Below are 22,700 nucleotides of genomic sequence, written 5' to 3'. Positions count from 1 at the left end.
TTTTAGTAACTTTGGCATGGAAGAGCCTGAGTCTTCATGGCTGCTCCCCATTATCTTGGTTTAACTCCTCACTGGAAGTGTACCCCGTGTCTTTCTTTCTTTCTTTCTTTCTTTCTTTCTTTCTTTCTTTCTTTCTTTCTCTTTCTTTCTTTCTTTCTTTTTAAAAATATAATCTTTATTAATTTACCTTCATATACATACTATGTTACAGTTTACATTTATATTTTACATTTCTCCTTTGTTCCTTAGAGCTGACTTCCACTCTTCCTTCTTCTGTCTTCTTTATGTCAACTTTTTCTTTTTCGCATTGTTTTTCCATTCATTATAATTGATCTCTTCCTTCCACATGTTGATGAGTTAATATTAGATATGTCTATATATACAGTCTTGTACAATTACCCTGTGTCTTTCAAGGATTCCCTCCTCAACGTCCAGAGATTCAGAAGTGCAGATTGCACAACCTGTACATATCTAGCCATTTGCCCTGTATGTAGTAGGGATGGTCAAGGGATCCAGCACAGTTAAGAGTGTGGGTGTGTACACTGCATGGCTCTGGGATTCCATTCAGTGCACATTCAGTTGTTCTTAAGTCCACCCTAACATCATCACATATTACTGTAAAGGCCAGTGCTTTATGGTAAGGAAGCACTTTGACAGCATTCACTTTTTGCAGGCAATAAATATGCCACACAAACTCTTGCTTAACCAGCTTCCTCCTTTGCTTCAACAGAGGGGAAAGTCCCATGCATGCAATGTCTTGGCTGGACTAGTGGGCCACCTTGGTTAAAATGAAAGCAAGCAGAAAAGCACCCAAAGAACACAATAGGGTGGCAAAATAAAGTGGAAGCAATGGGGATAGATGAGAAGGACAAAACATATAAACCAATCCTAAGATTAGCAGAGAAGGTATCACCTGTTTGTACACTGAGTGTATTTTATTTTCTAGGTTGAAGTAACTTCCCATGAAACCAATCTTCAGTATGTAAATGGGGCTGTTTCTGCATATTTAGAGCATCAGAAGACTAGTAAAATTGAAGACATGGACCCTAGAACTGAAGAGGTTATTCAACACCCATGTAAAAGAAAGAAGGTCCAAGGGAGATCAGAACCTGAAGAATTCCAGTTGATGTCCTGTGAATCTAGCCTAACTGTGATCAAAAGAAAGAAACTGGAAAAAATTCCATTTGGACATAATCTTTTTCAGGTTTTACCACAATTCTGGGAAACAGATTCAACTGGTTCAGCTGAAAATGACAGTAAAGGGTCTCCAAATGAAAATGATGAACACTTTGGAAAATTGCATCGTGCTGGGAAGAAATCAGAAGTGATTGGTGATTCTGGAGCATTAGTAGATCAGAAGGATCCAGGATGTGGTACCATCTCTCCACAAGCAGTTATTTGTACAAATGATTTGCTAGATTGTGTGCTAAATCCCCAAGTCATCCGTTTAGTGGCTCAACTTTTGATAGAAAGAGCAAGTGTTTAAAATGTGTGCCTTTCTGAAAATAAAAAAACAAATGACAAGTATATTCTGGAGGTTCCACAGCTTCTGTACGAAAGAATAATTAGCTGCACATCAGCACCAGCTCAACTGCAAACTTCCAAACAACACAGCAGCTAAGTATGTCAGGGCTTTTGTAACCATTTCCCATGGGGTAGCCAAGTTTGTGTGTTGCAGCAGAAGCAACAGTCTTTTGGTACCTTAAAAACTAACAATTGTCTTTATGCATAAAAATAGGAGAAGAATCCTGCTGGATCATTTATGTGTTTTAGCAGAAAGCTAAGGCAACACAAAACATTGTCAAAATATATAAATAAATAGTTTATTTTAAGACAACAAAAATGTTTTAGGAAGGTGCTTGGCAAAGCCTTTGCATCATCTAAGACCAAGTCTAGCTGGTTGATACACGGATGAAGAGCCAGAAATTATTACCTCCTGTCTTGCCCAACAACCCCATTAACATACCATAATTACAACCTTCCAGTGCTTTAGGTTGCAATTCTAAGCACATTCACCTGGTGCTAAATCCCACTGAACTCAATGACGCTAAGGCTGTATACACACTACGTATTAAAGCACAGCTAGGCTGCTCTTTTTCTCTGCCTGGATAGTTCGAGGGTGGTTGGGGGGAGTCATCAAAATGCAGTAATTCAGGACAGGATAAATACAAGGTACGGATTGTGGCTAATGCCGTGTATACACTGCTTCCCAAGCCAGTAGTGGGCATGTACAGGATGCTGAGTAATGGGGAGTGCTTAGGGAGTCTATGCAGTCTATGCAGAAATCTAATTATTGTGCTATGAGTCTGGACCTCTCTGCTCAGAGGGTAGCAAACATTTTCATTTCTGTACTAGTGTGCAAACTCCTCCATAATCTTATTGAGAATTTCAGTACAGCTATTGCAATTCACTCTCTTTCGCCCTACGGGTGAACAATATTGTTTCTCATGGGTTTCTCTCTCCTCAGTGAGACCCTTTGTTTCCTTGCAGTTACATTTTACTAATTAACATTTATTTGACACTATAAATTAGCTGTCTCTAAATAAAATTTTTGCTCTGTGTGAGAATTTCAATGGCATTCTCTGCATTTGCATTGATTTGATTTATCCACGATTGCTGTAAGGTCACTGGCGTTAACATTTTGACCATGAACTGATTCTGAAGGTTCCATACCCCTGATGACTTTGGCAAGCATGTCGCAAAAGCCACACAACTCCTCAAAAGGCCCTAATTGCCTTGTTTAAAGAAAGGTAATGCTTTGTGTCCTAGTAGCTCTAGGTTCCTAATAAGCCAGTGTCCTCCGTTTCCTACCATTAAGGTCAAGGGTTTTGACAGTCTCCTAGTTACAGTAGTCTCCTGGTTTTTATTATTATTATTAAAGAAAACTGTCCCTATTAGATGGCAAAACCTTGATTTCTTCTGCTACTTCGTTTATTGCCTCTGTTCTCCATGGACATAGTTGTCATTCTGCAGACCAGAAATATATACTGTATGCAGGGCATACAAGTGTATGGAGGATTGTGTTGAAGTTGACCATATGTTCAAATGTACTACTAAGGGCATTGAAGCATTGCTGAAGGGTGATTTATAGATACATTTTAATGCCGCAAGACAGGTTTTTAAATGTATACAGCGGTACCTTGGTTTAAGAACAGCTTAGTTTATGAACATCTTGGATTTAAGAAAGCTGCAAACCTGGAAGTAGGTGTTTTGGTTTGTGAACTTTGCCTTGGAAACAGAACATGTTTCACTTCCTGTTGAGTGTGTTCCATTTGTAAATTGAGTCCCCTACTGCTATGGGAAAGCACACCTTGGTTTAAGAACGCTTTGGTTTAAGAACAGACTTCCAGAATGGATTAAGTTTGTAAACATCGCCAGTGTTTTTAAGTGCTAGAAGTGACAGGATCAATATGGGACTTGAGTGTTCAGAAACTTCAAATACACAACTCTTTATTGGCACAGGTTTCCAAATCTATATCAGCTGTGTGTGCTGTACATATACTGACAGGTGGATTCAGTGGGCCGAGTTTGACTTTGGAGGCCTTAAATCTCTGTGAAGGACTTCTCACCTATATCCTCCTTCCCTTTGGTATCTGCTGAAAGCCCTGAGTTAATTCTACAAGTCAGGAGCATCAAAGGACTGGATCTTAGTAGCTATTACCTTGGTTCTTTGAAACTATTTTCCAGTAGATGCACATTGGTGCATGTCTCTGCTGAACTTTCAAAAAGCCACTTATGCTCCCTGTTTTCCAGTGGTCTTTGAAGTTCAACTAATGCGCTTGCTTGCCCTGGAAATGGCTGTTTTAATATAAATTTGCTGTTCTACGTGATTTTAGTTTATTACTGTTTCCTTGTATGTTTGAATTTGAAATGGATTATGAAATGCTGTTAATCACATTTCTTCCATCATGAGACTGAAGGAGACATACACGGGGACTCAATATTTATTTTTTTCTTTGCAAACAACATCGAAACACATGAAAAGCAGGGTGTAAAGCCTTTAAATAAATGACATTGTACTTTCCCACCCAGGCACTGATCAACCTCAGACCTGTTTAGCTTCAAAAAAATGGTACCTGGATTTTGTGCCTTCAGAATATTTTTTAAAATATTGGCCTTTATAGGTACCTTAATGGATTTTTGTTGCATGTTTAAATCTGAAATGTTACTGTTTATTTTAATAACTGTTTTATGCTTTGATGGATGATAATATGGCATTACACCTATTTGTGGATTTAAAAACTAAACTTCAATGAGCTTTCAGTAATGAAAACAGTGATCTAAAATAGTTAAAAAGTTAAATGTTGTAACAGTTATTAATGATAATACAAGGGGAGAGAATATATAATAATTAAATATATAGTTATAACCTCCCTCATTTACTCATCTGAAACTGTATAGATAACCAGCAAGGGAGGAATCATTCTCAACAGTTAAATTTGATTCTTTTATACCCATGGTGCTGATTAAATTAGATTATGTATCACCCAAAATATTGTGTGCTATAAATTGAGTGCATACAAAGGTGCAAAATACCAAGGTGTGATTGGAATACATCAAAGGCCTTCTTGATGTGTAAAGTGACATAAGAGAGGGAAAAATAAATGCAACTTCCTTTGCACAAGGAACCCATTGAGTTTCTCCTTCATTAAAAAAAAAATTAGGGGACATGCTCACATCCTCTACAGACTCTAGCACCAGCTGTCCCTTCTGAGCGCAGACAATTATCCATGTATTGGTAGCAAGCTGATTAGTTTGCCCAGAAATGACAACAGGTCCAAAATGTAGCAAATAGATTGCAAGCCTGAATCAGCCACATGGAGGATATCTCTCATTTTCTGAACTATTCTGGCTGCCCATCTATTTCTGAGCACAGCTCATTGCACTGGTGTTTGCCTTGAAAGTCTTATATGGAAGAGCCCTGCAGACTAATGGCCCATCTAGTCCAGCATCCTGTTCCATAGCATACTGCCTCTGACATCAAAGGTGGAACATAGCCAAAGAAAATGACTCCAACAAATAGTAGCAAGAATGACCAGCAAGAACAGAAAAACAAGCTGGTGTGGTAGATTTCTTAATCTCCCCACTGTAGTGCCCTCCACTCCCACTCAATTCTTGAAATACCTGTTCACATACATTTCAGGACATCGGACAACAGAATATGTGTCTCTCCCCTCCCTTTCAACTAGACTAATAACTCGTTTTGTCTCCAGCAAAAAGGGATCCAATCCAATTAGTAAAAAGCCTTTGCTGCACTGCCTGAAAAGCAGCCCACTGTGGAAATGAAAAATAGCGCTGCCTGAGTGGCGAGCCCAGCAGCAGGGACTGCAATGCAACCTTGCAAGAAGCAAATGCTAATATAGTTTCTGAGAAGTGCTGCATATATTGAGCAAGTTTTATCTTATTTCCTGCGGTGTCGTAATGTGTGCTTCAACCCTGTCTTTTCTATTCCCTTTCAGAACTTTGTCTTTGTCAAACAGCTTTAGCTTTCTTTGCCCTACTTAAAATTGGCACTTTCTGCCATGTCCCCGTGGATTCTCAAAGCGTCATCGTTTGGCTTTGCCAGGACAGCATTGACGGAAAACAAAAGAGCTGCCAAGATTTCAGCTTGGATTCTCTTGTCTCTTAGGGGTGGCATGACCTAGCGACCCTTTGGAGACGCTGCTTTCTCTTCCCCTGCAACATTCTCTGTCCTGTTTATAAAGGAAAACATGCGGAATAGCTGTTCTTTCATTCTCTGTATGCTAATGCATGCTTTTGACCTTCCCTTGAGTTTGCAGGCTGCGTATCTCTCCCCCCCCCTTCTCATTGCATTTCTTTTTCTTTTAGCCAGCCTTTGCTCCTTTGCCTTCAACAGCAGTTAGATCTGATCGGCAGACTTTAGCAGAGATGTGTCCTCAGACTAGAGAGGTCTGGACTCATATCCATGCAGCCCAGTGGGCTGACTTTTCACCACTCTTTTAGGGTTGTTACGAGAATAAAATGGGGTGATCCTTATGCATGCCACTGTGGACTCCTTAGAAAATGAATGGTGGGATGCAGCTGGAGCTAATAGTAATCAACAAGTGACAGTGCTGATCTCTATACTTTGGAGCAGACAGGGCTGTAGGAGCCAAACTTGGCTCATGGTTTCTGTGTCTTGAGGACAATGTTGGAAGGGATGTTCAGGGACAGAGTGAGAAATATCAAAACAGTGAGGTTAAGTGGGGCTTGAAGGAGGACAATAAAACTTTACATCCCCAGCTGAGGTGTGTGGCTAACATTCAATGCATATAAGTTAACAAGGTCAAGCTTCTGTGGAATGTCCCTTGAGAACAGAGACTCTCCTCCCCCCACTCGTTTTATACACTACCATTTTGGCTGCAAACACACCATATCTCTAGAGCACATACCTCCCTCCCCAAATAATCATAGGAACTGTAGTTTATGCCTAACAGAGCTACAATTTCAGCCCTTTTAACAAATTACAGTGGTACCTTGGTTTATGAACTTAATCCGTTCCGGAAGTCCATTCTTAAAGCAAAGCGTTCTTAAACTAAGACGTGCTTTCCCATGGCAGCGGGGGACTCAATTTACAAATGGAACACACACAACAGGAAGCGAAACATGTTCTTATTCCAAGGCAAAGTTCAGAAACCAAAACACCTACTTCCGGGTTTGCAGCGTTCTTAATCCAAGTTGTTCATAAACTAAGCTGTTCTTAAACCAAGGTACCACTTGTACAGTTCCCTGGATTCTTTAAGTGGGGAGACATGTGCTTCAAATGTGCTATTTCTGTTGGGTGTTATTCTCTATCCTGTTTAGTTTTAAGCAGTTAAAATGGGTTGTCTTATTTCCATTATTTTCTATAATGTGCGGATTTATTTTCTGTATTTATGGACATTATTATTTTCAATTTTTTAATTGTTAGATTTATCATTTGATATGTTGTTGAGACACTGCCACAATTTTGTGGGATAAGCCATACAAATAATCTGAGGTTGAAAGGCTGCTGTTAAAAGGCTGACAAGATTTAGGATAGCCAAATTTTGCAGTCATACTGGTGATGCCTGGTATATAGGGAAAGTTTCAAGGTTCCTTGAGCTGGGGAGCATGCATTTAAAGAGATTTAAATGTGTGCTGAATAACATGCTCTCAAGGAGATAGAGTGGTGTCTAGAAATTGCTTCTCCAGTGCCCAGATAATACCTAGATATCCTGTAGACCTGGGGCTTTTAGTGGTTAATTCTGTTCATTTCATAGGGTGTTAGTTTTTCACAGTTATTTGTTGTTGAGATGGCACTGTGTGGGAATGTTTATCTTTAGGATAAGGCTGCACCTGGAATAAGGAGTATAGGCTAGCCTTGGAAGTTATCTGTGCCAAGCATCTGTCACTCTGGTGGGTCACCCAAAACATCAGCTGTGACTTACTCTGGTGGGAACCTGATTTATAACCCACATATCAGATGTAGCTGACATAACCTCAACATATAAATTGCTAAGTCTTTAGGGTTAGAGAGTGTCAGAACCTGTGAACCTCTGTGCAAGCTGATCTGGAAAGCACTCTCACCAACCAAGCTCCATCTCCATCTGTTGCTGATGTGATTCCCACCAACCAATGACCAAAGGGGGACATAAGATAGTGACAATGCTTTGTAGGTGTCTTTGGCTTTTTAATCAAACCTTTCAGCCTTCACCCCATTTGCATTCTGATTCCTAAAAGAACCACTGGAAGTTGTAGGAGTGGTTCTTTTAGGAGAACCAGGGGCAGCTCTGCTAAAGAGCCTTGAGCCACAGGGATGGAAGGGCAAGTATGCAAAATGCACAAGCATTTCTGGGCGGCGAAGGAAGGAGTTTCCCATTCAGTATTAATAAGGGGAGGCGCAGGGTATTCCTTCCCTTTCCCCCACCCTTACTGCTATGTGGTGGGTGGTACAACAGTCTAATTCTGAAAATCAAATATTAACAATAACAAAGCTTGTCAGGTGACAGAATGTGTCCTGCAGGAAATTACACTGGGCAGGCTGGCGAGATCGAAAGGGGAAGCCAACACTGTAGCTTTAACCTTCATCGTTTGCTCCTGGGGGAAATTAATTAGCCAAACCTTTGAGGGTTTGCACATTAGGTGCACTCCATTGGTGTCTGGTGCACAAAAGTCAGGCATACAACACAACCAGTGCAAGGCAATCAAGACCAATTAACAAAGATGTAATTTCTCTAGAGATGCTGCTATTACCATAATTCAGATGTTCCAAGCACTAAGAATATGATTGACCTGGTTAACTACCCCCCCAAAAAAAAAGGTCTCTAGGAGAGGCCTGTTCCCACGAGCCAATAGGTTTTAGCACACAGACTCCATCATGAATTACTACTACTACTACTACTACTACTACTACTACTACTACTACTATAATATAATGCGTATAAAAGCATTAAAGAAGCGCTCTCTTTGATAGCCACCCACCATGGCTTGGAGTAATGGGGCAACATACATTATGGGGTGCATTAGCAATGCACACTATTCCTCGACTTGGGGGTAGGAAGTGGGTGAAGGTTTGAAGACAACAGCTGTGATGTCTTAATTAACAAAAGCTGAGTGGTGTTAGTGGAATGGCCACATCTCTGAAACTGGAAGTTGAGTAAATAAAATTTAAATAGTTCTATGACTGCACTGCTTCATTACATTCCCGTTTATTGATTTGTTTGTTTATTTACCTTCAGATTAAAATCCTTTAGAATTTAAGATTTCCTTTTCCAGCTTTTTCTGTTAATAACTACAACAGCAACCTAATCTTGAAATCAGGTATATGCATGTATGCCCAGCACGTTCCTCATTTATTTGAGTGGAGGGATCTGAACATACAGATGAACCAGCGGCGTCACTAGCCTTCTGGCTGCCCGGGGCGGCAAACCAGACGGCACCCCGTTGGGGAGCGGGGCATCCATCGCACACATGTGCACTGGAGTTCTCATACCTAGAACAGATCAGTGAATGGGAGCACATCCTTAGGGCTCTTCCAGATGACCTGTTTATTGAGCATTCATCCTGATTTGCTTACACAAAGATTATATGGAGGTCAGATGGTCTCCTGTCTTTATTGACCATTCATTCTGATTAGTTTGCAGGAAGGTTATATGACAAGGAGCATTCATTATGAATTGCTTGTGAAGTGCTTATGATATGTCTTACAATTAATGCTTCATTCACTCAACACTTTTCAACACATAGCTCCATGCCTTTCCAACAGTCGATTTGTTGCCCTAGGGGTGACTGAGCGCTTTAAACCACTAATTGCACAAGCCTGTATTCCCCACTCTGGAGGCACCCTTAAGTTGTATATTTGCACACACATGTTTTGGGGCATGAGATGTATTGTCTAAGAGAATGAGACATGAATTGAGAAGTTCCCAGTCTGAATCTTGTGTCTGCCATCAGCTCACTAAATAGTCTTAGGCAAGCCAGATTCCCTCAGCCTCAGTTCCCCTATCAGCAATATGGGAAATAATTATTGTCATACAGAGTTTGTCATAGGTATGAGAAGTGTGCATGCACACGAAAGCTCATACCTATGACAAACTTAGTTGGTCTCTAAGGTGCTACTGGAAGGATTTTTAAATTTTGTTTTGACTGCGTCAGACCAAGACGGCTACCTACCTGTAACTATTGTCATACAGGTTTGCCATAAAGATTACAACTACATAATGCATGTGAAGCATTTTGAACACTGTTAATGCTAATTTATTTGTTCAAATTTATAGCAGATGTATTTCACCTTTCCATCAATTCAGACCCCCCCCCCCAAGCTTGTCTTATCTGTAAATTTTAAACAATACATAGGGCCACATTAAACTAAGCAGTTCCACTAGTGGAACCCTGCATAAGGGCTTTTTCTAGCACAGGGGGGCTTTTGCTCCCTCTCCTCCCCACGATCAGTGGCTGATCTTGGGGTCTCAAATTTAAGCGGCTCCCTTTGCGATGCCAAAATTCGGCGCCTCTTACCTTCCATTCTACATTATAGTTGTAGTACCCCCTGGTGCCCCCAAGGCTCTGCACTCAATGTGACCAAACCAGTCACGCTCCTCTAAATTCACTTCTGCCACAGAAGCCCCAGAACAGCTCATCAGGGGAGGAGAGGGGAGAATGCTCTGCCACAGTGCAAACATTTCTGCTTGCCTGATGGAACAACCTCCTTAGGGCTACACTGAATTCATCCTTTTACATTTTCAAAAAACTAACAGAAGCAGCATCAAAAAGACAATTAACAATCCTGAATATTGCTAACAATTCTCAGCTGTCAAAAATTTACAAGCTTCCAAAGCAAAGATAATAGTAAAGAGCATTATCAATTTTTTTCTAATGGTAGGTGGTAATAGGAAAACTGGTGATTCATCTGAGCTCATGCTCCAATATTGATAGCCTTGAAATGTAACAGAAGCTGCAATCAAATGGATGTTAAGAACTCCTTTTGGTGGAAAAGACCAAGGTCTTCCAGAAATCTGTTCCCAACAATAGACCATCAGTATCAAATGACACACAATATTACACATGTGCCATTGCATCTAATGTGCAAGTTTCCCAAAAAAAGCAAACCACATGAACTGATATTTATGGGAATCGGAGTGGACCTGGAGAGGGAATTTAACTGTTTCCCTGCTGCAGTCCATTGAGGAAAATCCCTCTTCTGATAATAGCATTTGCTTAGGTGGGATATTAGCCAGTGTGGTATAATGGTAAGATTGCTGGACAAGCCCCTCACTCAACCAAAAAGTTCATATGGTAGCCTTAGGCCAGTCACTACTGCTCAGCATAAGCTTACCTTGCAGGTTTGTTGTGAGGATAACAAAGGAAGGCAAAGAAAGCGTGTATGCTGCCTGGAGCTCCTTGGAGTAAATGCAGTAAATAAAACCATCCCCCAACAGTGGAAACAGTGGGGAATTTCCCCCATCCCCAAAGCAAGTATTCACTTCAGGATCACAGCAAGGAAGGAAAGGGTTCAATTTCCCCTCCACACCTGCTAAATTCCTACTTCTGTAATTAGCTCCCCCTCTAGCTGTTGCAGTTTAAAGTCTGCAGAGACCAATTTAATGGTCAAATGTAGCTTGCCGCTCGCTGCACTTGACATTCAATGGAGTGCAAGATTTCTGACACTTAAAATAGTTTCTTGTGGCTTTTGACCATTGATTGACTTACCTTCCATGAAGTTGTCTAAACATTTTTTAAAAGCCATCTCACAACTCACCGTGGTGAATTCCGTAAGATAGGAATGCAAACTTAGGCTTGGATGGAGGAGGTAAGGAAAGGTTCAGGGCAGCAGAATACTTTAGAGCACCTCTTGTAATGATTACTTAGCATAATAACATTTTCACAGTGCACCAGTCAAAGGTAAGATCGCTCGTGTTAATTAAAATGCCTGAACTGGAGGAAGCTTGCCTTAACGGAAAATATAACAGAACACAAGGCATTAAAGTGATTTAAGTAGAACTTCTCTTGGAGCACAGCAGCAGGACCGCCAGACTTTTGCAGGGTCTATGAATTATAATATATATTTGGTAGGATATGAGAGGGGAAAAGGAAAAGGATGGTAACAGCTGATGCTGGATTGACATCAGTTCTAAAGCTGTTGAGAAGCTGCTCTATGCTGTGTTTTATAATCAGATGAAAGGAGACGCTGAAAGATTTGAATGCTGCCTGGGTCATGACTCTAAGAGGATATCAGATGAGATTGGCTACTGTTAAAGTGCTTTAAAAATGATATTGCCAATGCTCCAAAGGGGGGCTTAGCTGTCTGCCGTGCACATTTCTTTATGCCTGTCTAATTTAAAGCCATTGCTTCTCTTGTGGCATCTTCTTCCATGTTCGCACATTATAATTAATAGTGTGCATCTGTCAGCCCATGATGTGCACCGTCACAGTGTGAAGTGGCCACATGCTTCAGTTTCACAGTATGCAGCCAATCATGTTTCTCTCTTGTGGAGGAATAAAGGTGTAGAGCTGCTTCTCACAGGACAGGCCACCCTCCTCATCTGTTGCATGGAACAAGCTCTGACTTGGCTGCCCCTGGAAAGAATCTGTGCCCTTCACAACTGGAGATAAAGCCAAACGCTGTGAATTTCCAGTGTTTGTGGGGGTTGTTTACCTCTCTACCCCAGCCTTTGACATATATTTTAGGACACACCTTATTTTTGTCATTCTTTGTCATTTTTAATGTTGTCTTCAAAAGTGTGGTAACACACCCTGAGACTTTAAGGTTATTACCAAAAAATGCAGTTATGGGTCCTTCATTCCATAAACCAAGGTCATGCAGATGCTAATCCCTACCTTTAATAGGTATAAAATAGGTATAAGTATCATCTGTCAAAAAAAAATTACAAGCTGCCAAAGCAATGGTAATAGTAAAGAGTACAGTGGTACCTCTGGTTAAGAACTTGATTCGTTCTGGAGGTCCGTTCTTAACCTGAAACTGTTCTTAACCTGAGGTACTACTTTAGCTAATGGGGCCTCCCGCTGCCACTGCCGCACAATTTCTGTTCTCATCCTGAAGCAAAGTTTTTAACCCGAGGTACTATTTCTGGGTTAGCAGAGTCTGTAACCTGAAGCGTCTGTAACCTGAGGTACCACTGTATTATCAATTTTATCTAAAGGCAGGTGGTAATAAGAAGACAGGTAATTCATCCATCCAGGCATCTCCAAACTGCGGCCCTCCAGATGTTTTGGCCTACAACTCCCATGATCCCTAGCTAACAGGACCAGTGGTCAGGGATGATGGGAATTGTACTCCAAAACATCTGGAGGGCCGAGGTTTGGGGATGCCTGATCTAGTCCAACCCCCTGCTATGTAGGAATATGCAGCTGTCCCTTACGAGCAGTGTTTTTCTAAAAAAAAGTTTAGGAGTACGTGTACCCCTGCGTTCCCCCCAGAAAAAAGCACTGCTTGAACCTGCAACCTTGAGGTTATCAGCACCATGCCCTAACCAACTGAGCTATCCACAGCAAAAGTCACAGAAGTCAGAATAGCATAGAACTGACACACCTGGCTTAGGGACCTTAACAAATTTACTTAGCACCATGTCCATTCAGGGATATTAATGATTTTGTGATCATTTAGTGTTTGAAAACCAACCTTAAAAGAGAGAAGGGGGCAGGGAGCCAAGCCTAGCAAGCAGCTATTACTGAATGGAAGAATATGCCTAGTGATCTGTTCACCAGCATTGGTTTAGTGAAGCAGAAAATAACTTGATTTTCACAGCTAGATTAACAGTACAACCCTGAAAGCAGAAGTGGATATGGAAGCAACAAAGCAGCCATAGAAGAAAGACCAATTATTTGATGCCGAGTGCTACTGCTCAAATTTCTTCCTGCAAAGTACAATATATGCTATTTATCTTATGGGTATGATTCACATGACACTTGTTGCAGCCAGGTATGCTAATGGCCCTTTCTGCTTACAAGACACAGATACTGTCTCTGATTTAGATCTATAGCTAGAACAAAAAGACAGACGATCAATATGTATTTATTTTTTAGAGACATCATTGAATCTCACAGCTTTGTATTTTATCACTTGAGAAAGGCTATCTTAACTGACTTTGAAAGAATGGGTGTTTTTTTTCTCTCTCTCACTTTAGAAAGCCAATTGCTTCTTTAGGAGCAATTTATTTATGGTGTATTTATTTGTTTTATTGTTATTTCATCTTTCCTTCAGGACAGTATACTTGATTCTCCCCCCCCCCTTTATCCTCACAACCACCCTGCTAACCTGAGAGAAAGTGCTTCAGCCAGTTCCATGGATGACTTGTGCTCAGGTTTCACTTATTCTGGTCTGGCAAATGCTGAGGGAGAGAAGCAGCAGCAAGGTGTTTGAGGACAAAACTGTGTATGCTGCGCACTAAGCCCCTGAACTCCCTAAGCCAACCTGCTTCCCTCAGGTACAGTGTTGGAGTACAATTCAACTAGCAGGTCAGTTGGCGTCTGTATGTGGAAGTTGGGAACGTAATTTTGACCTCCACCTCAGGGAGCAAAACATCTTTGCCAGCCCAGTTGAACCAACTCCTAGAGGCTGCATGGGCTTCAGCCCCCCCAAAAAATATTTGAGGGGGCCGCGGGTCCCCACAGTTGATGGGCATTGCCACTCAAATCTTGTGTGTGCACTGCACCATGTGATGAATTATGCGGGGTGGAGCTTACCTGAGCACCCCCCTATTTTATTCAAGTTGGCCCCCTGGTGTAAATCAAATGGAAAATCATTCTCAAGTCACTGCCAATGAAATGGTATGTATGTAAGAATGCTGAAATGTAAGTACCCCGGAGCTCAATGGTGCTCTTTCTTCTAGCTAAGCAGGATGAGACTGCATAGTGTTTAGAGCAAGAGATGAAGATGCAATAATAGGAATGTGGATGGAAAATGCTGGAGCTATAATGATGTCAAAGGTGGTCATGTCCCAAAGTTAAATGTTTTTGCAATCGTAAGAAAAACATTGAGTTTGATCCAACTTTGATATAACAAAGACTTTGATTTGTTTCTTTAAGGGCTGCAAAATAGGTTGCAGGTAGAAACCTCCTGAAGTTTCAGAGATGGTTGAGAAAACTGGGTTTTAATGTACAGTGGTACCTTGGTTCTCATACTTAATCCGTTCCAGAAGTCTGTTCCAAAACCAAGGCCCACTTTCCCATAGAAAGTAATGCAAAATGGATTAATCTGTTACAGACTTTTAAAAACAACCCCCAAAACAGCAATTTAACATGAAGTTTACTATCTAACGAGACCATTGATCCATAAAATGAAAGCAGTAAACAATGTACTGCAGTCACACAATCAATCAATCAGTAGCTGAACTCGGTTCCACATAGTCACAAAAACAACAAAAACACAAAATAAAAAGCAAAAAAAGACAGACCTCAGCGTAACACTCAAAACGGAAGTGTGGCACTCAAGTAGGAAACATAACATTCAAAATGGAAGCGTAACACTCAAAACAGAAGTGTGGCACTCAAAACGCGGCATGTTCGGCTTCTGAAAAAAGTTCACATATCGGAACACTTACTTCTGGGTTTGCAGTGTTTGGGTTCCAAGTTGTTTGAGTACCAAGGCGTTTGAGAACCAAGGTAACACTGTATTAGGTTTCTGGTAGGAATGGTTTAAATGTGTGCATTTTACCAGAAGTGTTGAGAGATATGCGGATTATGAATGATGGAGAGTACTGACACTTGATTATGGATAAGGTACCAGGTGAAAACATTTCTATATAACCAGGTCTTTGGCTGATTAAACATCCTATGTATGGCCTTTTAAATGTGTTTGCGGTAGAGTGGTTATTTTGTATTTTGTGTTCTCATTTTCTATTTTTATGTTGTGATCTTCGGATGAATTATGGTATACAAATTTAATAAATAAGTTGGATCTCTTCTCTCTCTCTCTTGCTTCTGGGTGGTTTTGTTGTGTATGTAAAGTTCTGTGTTCACTTACAATAGATAAAATTGAATAAAACATCAAATAAAATCCCATAGTAACCACACCTGACCAACTTATTTAGGCTTCATAAATACTTGGGGAAAGCACTACTGTGATTTTTAGAACAAAGTTGTCCCCCATTCCTCAAAACAGTGGCAATTCTTTTGCTCCACAGCCTGCAGCAAATCGATGTATTTTCAGTGAAGACTCCCTGCATCTCCTTTGCAGTCTCCTAAATCAGCTCCTAGTGTTTAAAAGGAAAATAAAAACTTTTTTTCCAGGGTAGGCTGTATGCTACACAAGTCCTAAAAGAGCACATTCCTCTCAAAAATGAAGGCAGTAAATAAGGCCTATTCCCCCTTACAATCTTAAAAAGACCTTACAAGATTACTCTTCAGAATCTAAAATAAGGCAGTCGCTACTGTACGTGGGCAGAGGAAGAGGGTCCTACTATGGAAGACCTCCAGTGAATCCAGAAGTTTTATTCTCTGCATCAGGAAGCTCATAATTTATACTGAAGAGGTAGGAGACCTTTCAAAAGTGGTATCAACACTCTTGAAGCTTTCCTCCCCTTAGGGCTCTCATTTCGCTTGCTCTCTCATTTTGCCTCCTTGTTTTTTTTGTTTTTTGAAAAGTTGCTTCCACAACAAGGCCCTTTTATCATGGCTGAGGTGCTGCTTTTCCATGATCATCTGGAAGTGGAATTAAAACAACAGTGTGTCCACACACACATACACCACTTTGAATTGAACTGAAAAGCATTCCAAAACTGTTTAACCTATCTGAGTGATGAACAAAAATTCAGTGTAAAAACAATAAAATGGTATTGTAAAAAGAGATTTAAAAAAGAGGAATTCAGGAGTAACAGGGTCTAGACTTACAGACCTGGAAAAGTCTGGGCAATAAGATAAAAACTTACAAAATGTCTGCAACAACAGATGGATGACTTTTAAATATACAGGCGTCTCCCCACTTTGCATATGATCAGGGCACATGCTCCCAATGACACGAAAACAGTGCCAAAAGGGGGCAGGGCAGGGCCAGAATGCGTGTAGAATGGGGCAGAGTGAGGGTGGAACAGGGGAGTCCCCACTTGCATGTGTCCTGGAGTGGAAGCCCCAAATAAGGGGGGATTTCCCTGTTTATAATTTTATCCTATCCTTTGTCAAAGAAGTCAAAGGCGTGCAGGGCAATAAACAACAAAAACTCATTTTGGTCTATCTCCTGGCATACCGCAAAGCCTCAAGGCAGATTACAACAGTTAAATACAAGCCATGGATAAAAATAACAATTAAAAAACCATAAAGCAGAAATTAATAATAAGAATAATAAGAATATACCTATAAACCAGTAAAACCTCACAAGAACAAAGACAGTTAAAAGTATCATTGTTGTATAAAATTTTGTTAAATTTGCATTATTGTCGCAGTTAGGAAATATTTCAAGCCATCAGAAAAGACACTTGCAGCTCTTTACTGATTATTGCAATTCTTAATTTTAGTTTCAATTCAGGTCCACTTTTCAGAGGTTCCCCATCACTGCCCTCAGATCACCTGCTGCTATGGAGCCATGTAGCTGCTATAGAATAAACAACAACAACAAAATCTAAATAACTTTCAGCAACTACAATATAGCTATCCATTCTGACCTGGATGGTCACTTACTGATTGATTTGCTTTTAAAATAAAAATCAATTTTCACTTTCCATGATAAGGGTACAGTACCAATAAAACTCAATTAAATCATAGTCGGCCAACATATAAACTATGAAAAACTGCCGTCGGTACATACACAACCCAAAAACTATTTACAAAGTGTAACAACACAGATTCAACCGGAAGCCTGAGTAAGTAGCTGTTTACACAGCACCCTACACTTGTAAGACTTGCCAACTGTAGAGAGAGATTTGCATGGCAAGGTCCCAAACCCTCCCCCTTTGTTGGAATAAAGACACTTGACGCCAGTATTTTAGGTTAATGGGCTAAAAAGGCCACAACTTTATTGGTTACAGAATGTGAGTGGTATTGGCTTAGGCATTGGAACCAACCCGACTATATCTGACTCCTGCCCGCCTGCAGGAAGTCTCAGAAGGGTTAACCACCAGTAGGGGAGCCCTGTTGATGCACATCAACTAGGAACTAGATTTTCCACAAACAGGGTGCCTGTATCAAGAACGTTTCTTGAGTTACAGGTAGGTAGCCGTGTTGGTCTGGATCGAAGTAAAATAAAAAAAATTCCTTCAGTAGCACCTTAAAGACCAACTAAGTTTTTATTTTGGTATGAGCTTTCGTGTGCATGCACACTTCTTCAGATACAGTGAAATGGAAGTTTCCAGGCACTTATGTAGAGAAGGGGTGGGGAGGGGTGGGGATGGGGAGGGGGGATCACTCAGAAGGGTGGTGGAAATGGGTGATTGACTGACTGATAGCTGTTGATGACCGCAAACGACTGCAAATGGTTTTGCATGAAAAAGCAAGGGTTGAGATGGCTGAAGATCGCTTATCATGTATCGCTTCCATGAGTTTCTTGAGTTGCCACCTATCAAGTTCCTGGGAAATGTGGCAATACCATCAATAAGGCAACTCTGTTAGACCTTATTCAAAGGGGGGGCAGGGAGGGGCAGCTGCCCTCCACCTAATCAATAAAAATACATACTAACTAAGGTTCTGCCTCTTCCCAACAAAAATCCTGGCTAGGCCCGTGTCCAGCAGTCCTGTTTTGTCCCTATGTTGTGTGGTCTTGGCTAAAAGATTCCAGTTCAAACGGACCTAAGAGTGTCTTGTCTCCTTTGCCTCTTGCCTGGTTCTCATCAAGCAATGAAATATGTCTTGTTGTGGGTTGCATTCCTGAATATAACATTTAAAACAATTACATCTACAATTATTAAAGTAATTCAAATGAATAGCTACTTTGTAATGTAATTATTTGCTACAAATGAACATAAATGATTTCAATATATTAAACATTTGTTCGAGCAGCTGTGGAAATCTATCTTCATTAAAAGTGCCTGTGGGCTAGGCAAACCCCTGGCAGATGCCTATTTATCAACACACCCCACTTTACAATTCTGAGTTTTAATTTCTTTCACTGGTGCCAGTTCTTTGTTTTCTTCCCTCAGCCCTATACTAGGTACTAGAGGCGGACATGTTGATTCAGAAGTCTATTGCATTCTTTAAAGAGCTGTACATATGGTGTAACTACGCTGGAAATGCTTTATTCGTTTTAATGGAAGCATTGCAGAGTGCATGGCTTATATAGCCTCTAAATGCAAAAACTTACCTGTGGGCCAAAATAAGAACAAGCTGCAGGAAATGTACAGTATGCATAAAATGCTTAGTTTTTAAGAATATTTTAATTGAGAAATATGGTGGTTTATTTGACAATTTGGCGGCTCAAGAGGAATCAGAAATGGGGCAGGGATTAAGTTAGTTGGAACATGGAAGCAGAAACACAGGACTGTGGAAAGGAACAGCAGGGAGTGGAAAATATAGACATTACTTCCATGAGTTAATGGTCCATAACCCTTCCGGAGTTTAGATTTTCATACTTTTTGACAGTAACAAACAGATTCTCCCGCACCAGGGGTGCAGAACCCGTGTCCCTCCTCTAAACTCTAAAGAGTGGCTGGGGAAACCCAGCCAGATGAGCGGGGTATAAATAAATTATTATTATTATTATTATCATTATCATTATTATTATTATCATTATTATTAAAAATTTGTACTCTAAATGCCATCAGCCCCATCCAACATGGCCATTAGTTAGACATGATGGGAACTGTAGTCCAGCAACATTTGAAGGAACACAGATTTCCCATCCCTTTGCTACAAGTCCGCTTACCTTATTTGGTGGGTGGCATTGTGGCTGGGCCCTGGGCCCCATGGTGGTCTGGCCAGGGGATGGAGGCTTTCGCCCTCCTCGCCACTGCTTGCCCATGCCAGTGGCACTGGGCAGGGCCCCGCTGACCAACCAGCGCTGGCAGGGTGTGTGACCACAGGGAATTTAAACCACGGCGCAGCGTGGAGACTGTCCTCTTGGGCCGTTTGCTGGATCTCCCACCCACCGGCCCTCTTTTTCTGCTTTGCTGAAATACGATCTTGCTATGGACAAATGTTGGTCACCATATTTTGGGATTGGGCAGGAATTCTTCCACTTGACAAATTGGCTCCAGCCAATTTGGTTTTCGCCTACCTCGTAACAATCGTCACAACTTTGTGAGGTTAGGCATCGGGTAAGCCTTTGTTTGGATGGAGAGGAGGTTGTAGGTTCCGCCTGCCCCTCCTCATTAAGGGTATCCTGTTAAAGGGATCCAGGGGTGTGGATTCTGTCCAATGCCCAGACATAGGCTAGGGCCATAACACTACCTCAGCAGGGACCTCGCAGGGTGCCCCTATTTGATGTAAGTCATAGGGCTCCCCCTACCAGTGGTTTACCCCTAGTTGGACTCCCTGCAGACAAGTGGGAGTTGATAGTCTGGCTTCACCAGAAGCCTAAGCCAAACCGCTCACATCTGTAAGCAATGAAGTTGTGGCCTATTTGAACCCATAAACCAAAATCTGCTTTTTCATGTGTTTTATTTCTCCACTGGGGAACTGCGGGTCTCAGGACCTTGGCACGCAAGAACAGATTCAACACTGACAAGCATTAACTAAGGCTGTGGTGGTTCCTAGAACCATTTCCTTTACAGAGTATTTTTGTGCAGAGGAAGAACAAATTATTTTGGCAGAAACCCTGTTGTGTTAAGTAGCATTTTAATAGGTAAATAATGGTTATTATGGTACAGGAATGAAAAGAAGCAATCTCTAAAGACTTTGGCTTGGGGGAGAAGAGATACAGGGACCATTAAATGTCTCTGTATAATCTAAGTAACAACTCATTTAAATATTATGTCTTAGCTGCGTGCTGCTTCTTTTATGTTGTTTAACTTTACACCCTCTATATTCATGCAGATGTAAATTTGGCATCTGGATGGAGCTGAGGAAACATAAAAGTATCAAACCACATCTAATTCCCATCCGTCCAGGTTTATGCTATAAATAAATTATGCCTCAGACCTCTAAGAGAGTGAGGATGAACAGCCTGCATCAATGCATAAAGAAATAGCTTGTAAGAATTGAGTGCAATGTGTAAATATTAGCTTCTTTTCTAAATGCAAAAATGTCTAAAGGATGTCCAGGAATTCATCAACTTTGGGGGCAGCTCACTTGCACATATACTGTATTTATCAGCATTTAAATATTTGAGGAAATGCTGGTTCAGCCAAAAACCTCACTTCTTTCAAGTCGTCAGACTTGGTATATCTGTGTCTGTTAGCATTTCCGCGGAAGGAGAAACTAAAGTCGATAGCAAAGGTTGGAGCAATGAGCACATCCCTTTGCGTAAAGACCCAACTATCTGTGTCCAAATTAATTAGAAGGTGTTGCTATGGGCAGGGTAATAGTTTTTGATTCTTCTCCTTGGAGCCTTGTTAGGTTGTTACCTGTCAGAGAAGGTAGCAATTCAAGTGGACTGAAAGGGCAATTCACCTTTCTTTATGGAATTACAAGGAATTTACTGGGAAAGCAAAGCACTAAGTACATTTGATTGTGTGACACGCCAGGAGTGGCTCACTGCAACAGGTTGGTTTTCCCTGAGCTGCAAAGTGATTTTGAGGATTACGGTACCTGATGTTGTAGCAGAGCCAACACTATCTGTACTTGAAGGAGCTCTGTGTATGTTTAGCCTGGAAAAAGAGGAGACAATGATTGCCATCTTCAAATATCTAAAGGGCTGTCACATGGAAGATGGCTTCAGATTAGAAGAAAAGATTTCAACTAAACATCAGGAATAACTTTCTGACAGTAAGAGCTATTCGACAGTGGAACTGTCTCTGGATCCTGGTTGCTTCAGCTGTGGATCATCTTGGCTCAGATTGGATCTTTATGGGCTTCCCACAGGCATCTGAAAGGCCACTGTGAGGACAGAATGATGGACTAGATGGGTCATTGGCTTAATCCAGCAGGCCCTTCTTATGTTCTGAACTAGCCAAGTCTCATTCTGATCTAGGGAGGGTGGTGCTGGGATAAAAAGAGGTGTAGGATTTCACCAACAGTGAGGCTTTAATTGTTAGTTATTGTTGCTTTCTAGAGGTTATTTTGTTACAGCATTTGGGAATGGTACAATGTGCCTTTGCAATATTAATGTTTTAATGGATTGTTTTATAGGATACTTTAATCTGCATTTTAACAATGCAGTTCAATTGGTTTTATGATTTACAAACCACTTAGAAGAACATTCAGTGGTAGATGAATAAATAATACGGATATGGATAAAAGTCTGAATAAATAAATACACAGATAGTATATTACTACTAGGGCTGTGCACCAGATCCAGCCAAATCCCAGAACCTGAACTGAATTGGGCCAATTTGCTTAGATTGGGTTGAGGCAGCCTTGGATCACTTCAGGTTGGATGGGGTCAACCCAGGGCTGTCAAAGGGGGTTAAATCCTGATTAAGCACGCGGTCAAAGGGGAAGAAAAAGGGCTTTAAACCCCGATTGAACATATGATTGGGAGCGAGAAAGGCAGAGGCACATGCCATGACTGTACAAGGCTCTAAATAAATTTTGGACTCTGCCCAGACCATCCAGGGTGGATTGGAGCCACTACAAATTGCCATTTTTAATCCTGAATTGGATTACATGGATCTTATAAAATAAGCTGCTGGCTGTGAATGCCCTCTCTGCAATGAAGCATTTAGTCCAAGGATGGGGAATCTCAGGCCCAGGGATGGAATGAGGCTTCCAGGCCTGTGTACAGGGCCGGCTCATTGCAGACCCCCGGTGGCGCAGGGCACCATGGCGCCGGCCCGCCAGGAGGGCGCCGCGAGCTGCGCCCGCCCGCTGGCCGGCCGGTACGCCGGTACGCTGCGCGCGGCGCCCACCTACCCACCGCGCTGGGAAACGGGGCGGGAGGGCGCCGGAGAGATTGCGCTGTGTCTGCCCATCCGCCGCGTAGCAGCGCCGCGCCCACCCACCCACCGCATTGGGAAACGGGGCGGAAGGGCGCCGGAGAGATCCGGTGCACCATGGCGACAGGGGCGCTTAAGACGGTGCTGCCTGTCTACCTTGCCATTGGGGCTCTCCACATACCACACCCCTACCTCCCTACCACCTGCTTCACACCTTGGGTGTTTTTGCCTTGCTAGACACAGTGGCATAGGAAGCCGCTCCAGCACCCGGAGCGGCATCACGCGCATGCGCAGTGCCACTACATACATGCAGCACATGCGCAG

At 41.7% G+C, this 22,700-nt stretch overlaps 1 protein-coding gene across 2 annotated transcripts in view; it reads left to right on the top strand.

The window, feature by feature from the left end:
* The window catches only part of HSPBAP1 (HSPB1 associated protein 1), a 72,284-nt gene extending 56,576 nt beyond the window's left edge, over positions 1-15,708 (top strand). For both annotated transcript variants that reach the window (XM_035128919.2, XM_035128910.2), the window contains one exon: positions 947-15,708. In XM_035128919.2, the coding sequence (XP_034984810.1) occupies positions 947-1,486 (540 nt within the window). In that variant the 3' untranslated portion in view covers positions 1,487-15,708. The remainder of the gene's footprint in view (positions 1-946) is intronic.
* Positions 15,709-22,700: the final 6,992 nt, after the last annotated feature.

This window comes from Zootoca vivipara, chromosome 1 (genome assembly GCF_963506605.1).
Source record: "Zootoca vivipara chromosome 1, rZooViv1.1, whole genome shotgun sequence".
Lineage (NCBI taxonomy): Eukaryota > Metazoa > Chordata > Lepidosauria > Squamata > Lacertidae > Zootoca > Zootoca vivipara.
Note: the sequence above shows the minus strand (reverse complement) of the source record. Positions and strands in the feature narration are given on the sequence as shown.